This window comes from Pithys albifrons, chromosome 1 (assembly GCF_047495875.1).
Source record: "Pithys albifrons albifrons isolate INPA30051 chromosome 1, PitAlb_v1, whole genome shotgun sequence".
Classification (NCBI taxonomy): domain Eukaryota; kingdom Metazoa; phylum Chordata; class Aves; order Passeriformes; family Thamnophilidae; genus Pithys; species Pithys albifrons.
In genome coordinates this window covers 67,944,211-67,955,502 of record NC_092458.1, presented here as the reverse complement: position 1 = coordinate 67,955,502, position 11,292 = coordinate 67,944,211, and the positions used below count along the sequence as shown (strand labels likewise).

The window sequence follows — 11,292 nt, the reverse complement described above, 5'->3', positions numbered from 1 at the left end:
ATCTGGTCTTCCACCCTGTCAGAATAATGAGAAACAAAAAACCTCCCCAAATCAGAGAGAAGTAAGCCAGATGCCCAGCAGTGTTGCCCAACAAGGAGGCAGGTAAGCCTGTTCACACACATTTACAGAACACACCTTTTGGGTAAACCCTTTCAAAAGGTTCTGCTTTTGTTCCAAAGAAAATAAAATTTAATCCTCCTTAAGTCACCATCCTCTGTTAACTTGAGCTTTATTAATACAGAAGCTGCATTTGCATTTATTCTAAGGGAACTGTGAGAGCCCTCTGCCAGGACAAGGTAAAGCACAGCAATCACAGATGCATGTGACTGAGTCAACAAGAAGGATGGGCTTTGCTTGAACGATGATGAACTTCAATCCCAGAATCAGGCTGCCGTTGTTAAAATTAACTTCTGCTGGGAAGTACTGTAGCTGTTACTCGGAAACCAAGAGGGGGATGTGACTTTTTTCTTTAAAATACTAAAAGAAATATGACAGTTGATGTATTTTTGCATCACAGAGAAAGTTTTGTAGACAATAAAAACACACAACAATTTTAAAACTGCACAATAAAGTTTTATAAGACAGAGATGAGGAACTTCAGCTTTGTACATTATTTAATTCAAACATGTACAGTAAGAGAAAAATAATAGGAATGTAAGTTTGTACTTATTTCCAGAAAATAGATTCATTTGACAAACAATGTCTGAAGAGTAAATAAATCTTGTAATGCAATTTCTTCAGAACAAATGTACATCAAGCTACTGGAGTCCTATACATTGTACTTCAGCCATCAACAGCCAATTCCTCTGCTCTGTAGCCACAACACTTCATTTACAGCATGTGTAACAGCACACAGATGGTAAGATGCACAAAGCAACGTACAGAAGGTAAAATGTTACAAAACACTTTATCAAAATAAAATATATACGCACGTTATCCATAGTATTTACAACAAATAGTTTTAAATTAGAGATCATTCAGAAGGCATCTCCTACATACAAATGCCACACATATAGAAAAAAAGCAGAAAGGCAGTCAGAGAAAAGTACTGTGTTAGTTATGGCTAAAGAACTTTGGCTCCAAAACTGTGATATAATTATTTTCAAAAGACAACTAAAATGTGGAACATTTGAGAAGTCTGTCTTTGAACTCAGTTATTACACGGACCACTAAAATTCAATGTGAAATTTAGCATGGCAAGAGCCACTTGTAAAACAATCTTGTTATTTTATACATCAAATGCTCTGAGTTATATGCAATTATGGTTTGGCATTTTCCTAACTCAGTGGGAACACATTTGAGGACAATTTTATTTTACTGCATCTCATTCAAAAAGTTTGAGGTTATCTGCTCAGCAGGCCATCGGGAAGGTTCTGGCTGTGCTTTATCTAAGTGAGGCACAAATGTGCTCAGTAGTTGCCCTAGATTTTTTTATAGTAACTGCAAAAGCAAAAGAACAGATGTTGCCGTCACACCTTTCTGATCATATATAAGTTTTGTCATCAGAAGGGGAATCAGGGCAAGAGTTGCCAGAATTCAAACTTTTACATTTTAGTTGCAACTCTTTTTCCCACAGACTCTAAAGTGAGGCTGACTCACGAGTAAATATTTATCTTCATTTTTGAATAGTGTAATTGTGTATTTTCATTTCACTCTAATTTCTTTAAAATACAATGGTGTGGCATAAATTTGGCCCATCATACTATATTTTATCCTAAATCTGTTGCAAGATCATATTGCAAAGAAAGACACAGAGAATATTACAAAACAACCATGTCTATATGGAGGGTACTATATGTAAAACTGTCCTGAGTAATCTGCACCATTAAGTATTTTCTTTTTATCGCTTTGAAATTCATTCTTGAGAAAAAGCTGCTACATCCAAAACCATATACAAATATTTCTGTTCATTTTTAGGGCTAAGGCACCAGCACTAATACATGGGAACAGCCTCCATGGGCACTGACATGTCAGAAGATAGACCCCATAACCTTCTTTTTCCCAGCACTCCACAGAACTGATCCCTGAAAGGAAGTAGGGTCTCAGCAAAGACACATATGTAAGTGTGGATGTCATAATGTCTTCAGGTCCAGCTGGGAAAGTTTCTGGGTGAGCACTGCAATCAAACCTCAGTCTTTTTCGTACATCTAGAACAAGACTTTCAAAATGTGATTATGAAAAACATCATCTCCACTTCCACCATATGTACATCATGTTGGTTTGAAGGCCTGAACATGGCAAGTACCACAAAAACGGATATGCAAGAAACACAAAAGTGTTACTTATTTGAGGGGAAGGGCAAGAATCCATACTTGCATTTGGAAGTCTGCTTCTTATGTTTAAATTAAGTATTTAGAATTATCTTTTAAAAAAATCTGAATAGCAATGGCTGGTTTTAAACATCAAAATTAAAATACAACCAGCTTTTTTCACTGACTTTCCTGTCATTTCTTTAAGCTGGATCGTTAAAAATGTCAGTGCATATTTCCAGTTCTTAACTGGTTTGGGTCATCTTTCATTGCTATGGGAAAGCACAAGCGATTCAGTTCAGTATGCAGGGAACAATTTGGCTGAGCATCACCACACTTATTGCTGAGCTATATACACAAGGCATTTGAAACGTACAGTTGTCAAAAGATGTAATTTAAAATCAAAACCACAAACCTGGGCTTAGCAGAAGTTGCCACAATGTCATCAAATCACAGGATTTAGTGATTACTGGGCTTCATAACACTGATGATAAATAAAAATATAGAGGTAACAATAGTAGTGGGAACAAATACATCTTTAAAATAAGGCTTTTTTACATTGTTGTTAAGTTGCCTGGCCTCTAGCCCCTTGTTTGTTTTTCATATATTACAGATCCATGACAAAGCTGATTGTGTCCATTGTCAAAGAATACTCCTGGATCTATCCTTATCATCAGGTAATGCCCCTAATCAGCAGCACAGGATAAAGTATTTTAAAGACATTCATAGCAGATCAGTTCTGAAACATATGGAGTCTTTATTTCCTTCCATATTCCCCACAGTCTTTTCATCCTTGATGGAAGCAATCAAGCAGAAATTATCAGTGCTACAAATACTAGGATCCTCTTTCTTCCTGGTGGCTTTTTAAAAGTTGTTCTCACAAATCAACTTCATGTCATAGGCAAATTGTAGCAATGCAAATCATGCATTGCATATGATGGCCAGAGCTGACCTTAATTAAGTTAGCTTCTTCCCCTTCCAATAGAGACTGATGACTCCAATGCAAAAATCCATCTCTGGTCCACTCAATTTCTCTGTCCCTTCCAGTAAGGATTTCTTTTTCTTTGTGAAGAAGTAATTGTCAAAACCTATTGTCAATTGACTCTGTATAAGAAGCATGGGTCCAGACCACTTCAATATATTTACATTACTATTTATCCATTTTCTAAGTCAACTATATGAATAAAAAGTGTGATACCTATGTAACATAGTCAGCAGTCACCATGCACTGCCTCAGTGCTGACTTTGTACATTCACATTATCTCTGTTAGAAAATAAAAAAGTATTTTTATACAGAGAAATAAGCATATTGGGAATATAAAGAAGAGTCTCCCAGGGAAAGAAGTGCGCAAAAGGGCATATAAAAGCTCTGTATTGAAGAGCATACATGCATGCAGTATATTGCTCTGACTGAAATGAATCAGAGATCCCTGGGCTCCTCTTGTTTCCACTTGTATGCAATAAATGCACATATCTTTACAGTCCATTTCACACTCTGTTCATGTTTCTATATGACAGAATAAAATTTCCCTGTTCCAATCTGGAATATGGTAAGGCCTTGCGGGACATTCTCCTGCCATTTGGCAATATAATAGAAAAAGACAGGAAGGATTAGGATCCACTAAATTCTGCAGTAGCTCAATAATCACATGGATGTCTCCATCTGATTTTAATGGGAGGTCTCTGCTCAGTGCTCCTGAAGGAAGAAGAAAAATCTCCTAAGATTCCTTGCTGATACATTCCTAAAGAAAAACACCTTCCTATCCTAAATTTGGCCATCAATATAGGGTTAAGAAAAATGAAATGTTACAATGACCTTCATGATTCCATCACTACTTCAACAAAACTAAGAAACAGAGATCAAATACTGCTGCTTCTCAGTAACAGCAAGCTGTCTTTGCCAGAAGAGAGACTGCTCTTCATCAGCAATGCTGACACTTGGCAATATGGGCTTCAGAGCAGTTTGCAGAAACTTCATTCTTATTCAAGACAAAGGTTGCATTTCTTGCTCAAGGGAAGCCAGAATTTTGCCTCCAAAACAGGAGATTCACTGAGCTCAAGTAAGCTTAACTGTGTCTCCAAGGTCTTCCTCCTGGAGCAAGCCTCCCTCTGTGCTGGTATCCATCCAGGTTCTTGGCCTGTCACTTTTTAAAGGGAGTGAGTTTGTTGAAGGTATGCCAGAAGAGAGATGGCTTCCGCTTGGGTTCTGCCAGGGCAAAGACCTGCTGCTGTGGGACGCTGGTAGGCACAGTGATGTGTCGCTGGTGGATAGGGTGCAGGGTTTGGTGTGGAGGAGGCACAGGACACCCATTATAGCTTACACCTGCAAAAGGAACAGTTTAAGAAAGAATATGAGACAGCTAGCAAAAGTTTAGGCACAGGGCCAGAGAACAGCATGAACTTCACCATTACCTTGAATGAAAGAACTACTAAAGGTAATCTTTTCTTATGTTAGACTTTTTAATTGCTGCAATGATTTGGCTTAAGAAGAGAATAGTACCAGTAAAAATAACATTACAGACTTACAAAAAATAAGCAGGAGTTTCACGCAGCTTGACAATATTGTTTGCACAAGTAAATCCTGGTATTTCAAAAGAATGACTTTACACAGCAGATACTTGTATTTTAGTCCACTCTCAGAATAAGGCTGGATTAAGTACTGCTACAACAAAAATGTTATTTCTTCCATTTGGAATACATTTTTGTGGGTTAATGTTCTCAGACTTTGACCTGTGTGCATTCTGAACAAAATCTCCTAATCACAAACTTTAGCCACTCCCCTGAAAATCCAGACAGGTTTTATAGGTACCTAGTTACTGATAAAGAGAAAACGTTTTCATATATTAATCTTGGGGATCAGAGGACACTCTAACATCAACTCTTTCACTTCTAAATTCAACTTAAATCTTGCCCCACTTTCTCATTTATTCTCTCAACACACTGGAAATTTGTCCAAGCTTGACTTTAAGATGGAAAAGGACAAAATCACAACATATTTTCTGAGGGAAAATGACTAAAAAAGCTGTTTCCCACTTACACAAGTTTCTAGCCCATCCTTCCTTCTAGTCTAGGACAGAATGAAGCCATTTTGACTCTTTTATAGTAGATACTGGAACACATGGCTTGCAAAAAGACCTTTAGGATATTTTAAACAAGGCACAGAATTGGTAAAAAAGAACAAGCTGAGTAAAGCAAAGGAAGGAATCAGTAACACTCGTCTCTGCTTTAATCTCTGCATGCACTTTCTCATATCCTTAAATAAACCTTGAGTACCACTTGCCTTATCTCCTGAGTATCTTCTCTAATACAGAGAAAATTGACTTGCCTGTCTGAAGAAGCCCTGGGAGCCAATTTAGTAGGCAGTTTACAGAGGCATTAAAATTTGATATTAAAATACAGGGTAACAGCAATTATTTGACTCCATGTAACCCATGATATTTTCTTAAAAGACTGAAGAGCTCAGCCATTGTTAGACCGTGCTATTTCCTAACAAAAAGATCATTCGAACACAATAGGAATGTAAAGCAATCCTGAACACCAACCTTTAATTTTTCCTTGCCTTGACTTACGAGCATTCTGCATGGCTTGTTTCTTCTGGTTTTCTGAGATTTCCATACCTATGTCAAAGTGTAAATTAGGGCACTATTACAAAATTACTATATCTACCACTTGACTACATTAAACCAGTAAGTAAACTGTATTTAAAACAATTACTAAAAACACTCAATAGTAATACATATGAAGTTTTTACAAGTATGTTTTACCGCATCATATGAGTTTAAAGTTAGTTTTTCACTGGGATAATGATAGGAACAATTTTGATTTGTCCTTGGATTACCGAGGAAATCTGCTTTCCACTTTCTGCAAATGGCAATCACTGAGAAACTAACCACACAAAAAGTTCTTTTCATAGACAAGTCCTCATAACAAGACATTAAAAAAAAAAAAAGAAAAAAAAGAGGTAAATTAACATTCCTGAAAGCTACAAGCCTCCTACGAATCTATTATGAATTCAGAATTCTTTTTGTTTTTCACTCACTCTGAGCTAACCCGAAGGTAACAAATTGAAGGCACTAGTATTGCAGAAGTACAAATGTGGGTATCCTTCCCTCCACTCAGAGGAGACTATCACAGAATCTGCCAGACACTGAAGCTGTGATGCTATTATGGCTGCAGCAGACTGAGGCTGGATCCCTCACTCAGGTTTCTCATGTACCTGCTTGCATACTTGCATAACTTACATGGTGCTATAGTATGTGGTTAATCCAATGCTATTTATTATTGTGTGATAGGTGTGTGACTGATCTGCGTTGAGGACAAAGATGCCAGACATCTGCTAGAAAAGGTGACACCCATAACTGGTGTCTGCAGCCCCAAAACAGGCAGTCCTGTTTCCTCTCCCCGTGTACAATACAGTTGAGAAAAAGGGGTATGTCACATTTGCACAAGGAGATGACAGGGTGCACATGCTGTTTCATTTCACGCTGTGCATAAGGCTGCACTCGTTTTACTCATATGCATATAAAGAGCACAGAAGTTGTGATTCAAAGCCAGAATGAAGTGTCTGGTTTTATTCCATTTTGCATATTCCCTCACTTCTCTGTACTTTTAAAACTCCCTTTTCTTTTTTATCCTGAAGTTATGAAGTTATTACAAATCAACCTATTAACTTAGAATAGGCAAAATTTTGAGGTAACAAGATTATTTCATTCTGCAGGGTTTTTTCCTTTATAGAAACAAGGAAACAGATTTTTAAAAATGAAAGCAATTTCATCAAACAGAGATCAGACCACTTTCTTAGGGTTACTATTAGTGGTTTCGAGAAGAATTTTCTGGATGTGTCCTTTTCTTCTCATATATTCATAAAAGCTAAGAAAAACTGATATGGTTTGGGAGACAGTGACTCACACCAAAGTGTCTTTGAAAATAGAAGTAAAATGCCATTTGCAGTTCTGAATTGGAAGAGTATGTATTTGTCTCTGGTTAGATTAGAGGCTTTGTGGAAAGTCCAGCAAGATAGCTTACAAAATCAACATGATAAATTTAAACCTGAGGTTGAGAATACTGGCACCTTTCCACTGGCTTTTGGCTAAAGAAAATGTTCAATTGTGAAAATAAACAAAAAAAAAAAAGAAAAAGAAAAAAAGGAAAAAAGAAAAAAGGAAGAGATTTAAGAAAAGAAAGAGTCTTCCGTTTAATGGAAAAAACATCCGAGCCACCGTGGTGGCTCACAAGACCACTCACAAGATGAGGTGGACATTAGATATTACAACTTAACCACCTTTCCTCTGGTTCATGATACCTGTCCCAAAACAGGGACATAGAATAATGAGTTGCAACATTTGAAAAGGAAGTTTCCAAACAGCTGGATGTTACATGGGCAGAAAAGACTGCCTGTGCTTATGTGCCACAGTTTCCCATTTTACTGATTTTTTTTCACTATATTGTACTTTGCCTGAACAGAACCCTCCTGTGCAATCCTTGCACTCAGCACCACGGGATCTTGTGACCCAGCCCTAAATAATGTTTAATGCTATAACAACAAATCACTGCCAGTGCCACCACTGTTGAATGGTTGCCCTTTTGAATATCATATGTTGATTTTCATGAGGTCCCAATAGAATAAATAATGACATTTAGGGCTTTAGAGGCTATACCTTTGCAGTTTCCTCATGCTTGGGGATTTCTGCAGCCGTATCACTTAGAAGGAATGGCAGCACCATGACAAGACCTGCTGCTGCCCATGGCAAGCACTAGTGTGAGCCTCAGAAACATTCTGACATACAGCATTTAGCTTGCTCAACATACTCTCCCTATGTTCCCTAAAGTAACCATCCAGGAGGAGGTGTAGAGCTCAACAATGCCTACCAGAAGGGATGGGAATGGAAAATGTTCACTTTCTATCTTCTTTTGCTCAGTGCTGCTCACAAAAGAGCAGGAGCTGTGTTTTACTCTGTAATGTCCTTCCATGTGACTGTCCTACTGTTCTACTTGAATGCTGAAGTGGAGGCTTTCTGTAATTTTCTTGTATGGGGGATTGTGTGTACGTTTTCCATCAGATCCTCAGCACTGCTCTATTACCTTCTGATCACCTTCACTTTTTTGCAATATCCACTATTTTAGAGTTCTGCTTAGGTGAATTAGGGAGGCAGCTACCTCCTATCCCCATGAGCATAAGGTGACAGCAAGCTCTAAACAGAGCAACTCATGAAAGCCATCAGTGTTGTGCCCAGCAGGATCATAACATCACACTGTGACATTCAGAACAGGAGAAGAGTCAGGTTTGGACACTTTGAGGAGAGTTTAGCTGGGGCTCCTTCAGTGTTTACTCCAAACTCAAGATATCTGAGGTTAATTGCAACAGTTGGTGCCATGTGAAAGAGTTGAAATTGATTTTAGAGTATGAATTGGTAAACTTTTAAGTATTTTCTTCTCCTCGCGGATTATCTAAAATACATATGGAGGATGCCCTATTTTTGTCATACTTATAAAAGTATCGATCAAGAGAAAGCCACTGAGATCAAAAGGTTTACATTTGCAATCTTGGGGTTATTCCTGTCTTCCTGTTCTTATGACCATGTGTTTTAAGTGAATGTGGAATATAAGATTTGGCATCTTGTTTAAATTTTAATGATTTCTGAATTACATCATTCACTTCACTGCACTTCCAATGTTACGAAAAGCAGAAGTTCTCAGGCAGTCAATGCACACAGATGCACTAACATTACTTCTTTAGAACTACTAGAAAGAGTTTTATTTTTCTCATTAGTATTGCTGTTGTCTTTGTGTATGTTTTGCCAATGAAATTTTCCTGGAGCTTTTGTCACTGATCTTAAAGGAAGCATGAAACCATGCAAAAAAACCCAACCCAGTCCTAAATATACAATCACACAGAAGACGCTGTTCTTAGAGTGTTCCACAGGCTGCAGTCTAAAACTGGACCTAGGATTTGCTGCCTTCCCTGCTCACTGAAGGTTAGGCTTCATTTCTCTGTACAATGCCCAGTGGTGCTTTTCTTGTAACTAATGATGCCATGCAACTGTACAGGTCTCTGGGACACAGGAGGTGTTATTATATGACACAGACAGCATAAATCTACAGTTATCGCTATTTGGCTTTGTCACAAAGTGTCCTTTACAAACAAGTATTTTTGGCCAATAATTCGTATAAAAGTCTCAGGATTTTAGATGGATTTTTCTTATTGATTGGTCTTCATGAATTGCATCTTGTCATATCTCATTCTCATTCTGCTCCATAATGCACCAGAATCATGTGGTGACAGTGACTGCCCTGGACCTTTGGCCCACAGTGACAGGGTGAACACACCTGAACAGGCTTCACTTACACAGCTAAACTGTGGGGTAAGAAAGGGACACCAGTTCCACATGACAGAGTGCACATAAAGAACTGCAAAAGCAAGAACATTCTCCTTTGTTTTAACCACTGTTCAGAGAGGAAATTCTCCCACTCACCCATTTCCTTGTCTTCCTGAACTCTTCTCCTTTCACTTTCGCATGCCTCCATCCATCTCTTTTTATCCTCCTGTTTCTTTGCACAGAACAAATGAATCTCTTCCGTTGTTCTGTTTATTATCTTAAAAGCATTCTTGACATTAATGCTAAAGTCTTTGTCTCTGCCATCTTCAGTGTCCACAATTTCCATCTCATCCATGTCAATACGATCCTTGTAATACAAGATGTCCCTTCTCAGCAAGTCCTTCTTACAGAACACAAGCTGATGGTCAAAAAGGAAGAAAGTCCTTTGCTGGCTTTTGCCTTGTTTTGATATTTTGGTCAGTTCTCCTGAGTGGATCAATTCTGAGCTTCTGGCTAATACATCTGGTCCCTAGGAAGATATATATATATCTAGTAAGTAAATAATATTTTAAGATCTTACTGTGTGCCTAACTAATCAGTCTCACCATATAATCATCTTAGGTTCATCCACTTTTCAGGTATTTTTATTATTAGATTTGAAAATGTCACACCATGTAAATAGTGTCATTGGAGTAAATTCAATGAACGTGGTTGTGCTGTACTTTATATCGGCATAAATAGGAGGAAAATCATTTAAGTCAGTGAAACAGGTTCCAGTGCTGACAGAACTACCAAAAAATCCAAAGAAGATTGAATAGGTCTAGCATATAAAAAAAAATCCATTTTGTCATCTCAGCTCAAGGACAATGTCCACGTTAATACATGCTGCTCTTCCTCAACTATAAACAAGGTGAATCAGTAACAGAATCGTTGCAAATGAAGCAACTGGACTTTTAACTGAGCAATGACCACTTGAAAAGTAGACACCATAAACAACCACGAGAGACATGTGCTGTAGGGAACATCAAGTATTGTACACAGTACCTTTGCTCAGGAAAGGGACAGGCTGACACTCACCTCCCAGTCTACGATAGAGACTTGCCATCGTGCAATCTTATCTATGCTTTCTAGTCTCCGTTTTCGCTCATTGATCAGGCATGCAACGTTCTTCATAGCTTCATATGCAGCTTTTATGTTGTTATAATCACTGTGAAATGTAGGCACGTTTCAAAAATCACTTACACGTGGACATGATGCAATCACAAACCGTGACAAGTACTAGTCCACATTACTCACTTGTCCCTTTACTCAGGGTACTTAAATAAGAGAAACCTGATTCTCACCTATCCCAAACCTCACACAGTAGCCTATACAATTCAGTGCTGCTGTACAGCTAGACTTGTCCCAGAGCAAATTACTAAACTGCTGGAAGGAGGCAGAGGAGACAGATTAATGAACTGCAATACTGTCTCTACTGAAAACAATGGTAGAATTCCCATTGACCTCAGTGATAGCTACATTTCACCAAAGGACTGTATTTTTAAGCAAGATTTTAATGGGATTTTATTGGGAAGGGCATTCCTTTTATTGTGTTTATCAACTGTATTTTCCCCTTGTTTTCAATGGTTGGGTCAATGAACACAAATGGAGAATGCTACATGGGCAGAAAAAAGCACCAAAAGCAACCCCAAACAGGGTGAGCAAACAACTCAAGAACATGCACACAA

The 11,292-nt window shown here is 38.1% G+C and overlaps 1 protein-coding gene across 6 annotated transcripts in view; it reads right to left on the bottom strand.

Moving 5' to 3' along the window:
• Positions 1 to 228: 228 nt before the first annotated feature.
• SPATA13 (spermatogenesis associated 13) overlaps positions 229 to 11,292 on the bottom strand; it is a 71,462-nt gene continuing 60,398 nt past the window's right edge. For 3 of the 6 annotated variants that reach the window (XM_071553779.1, XM_071553769.1, XM_071553759.1), the window contains exons 10-13: positions 10,643 to 10,772; positions 9,722 to 10,094; positions 5,792 to 5,866; positions 229 to 4,572 (exon numbers count right to left, since the gene is read on the bottom strand). In XM_071553779.1, coding sequence (XP_071409880.1) covers positions 4,391 to 4,572; positions 5,792 to 5,866; positions 9,722 to 10,094; positions 10,643 to 10,772 — 760 coding nt within the window. In that variant the 3' untranslated portion in view covers positions 229 to 4,390. The remainder of the gene's footprint in view (positions 4,573 to 5,791; positions 5,867 to 9,721; positions 10,095 to 10,642; positions 10,773 to 11,292) is intronic. The other 3 variants (XM_071553798.1, XM_071553807.1, XM_071553789.1) reach the window with 3 other exon arrangements.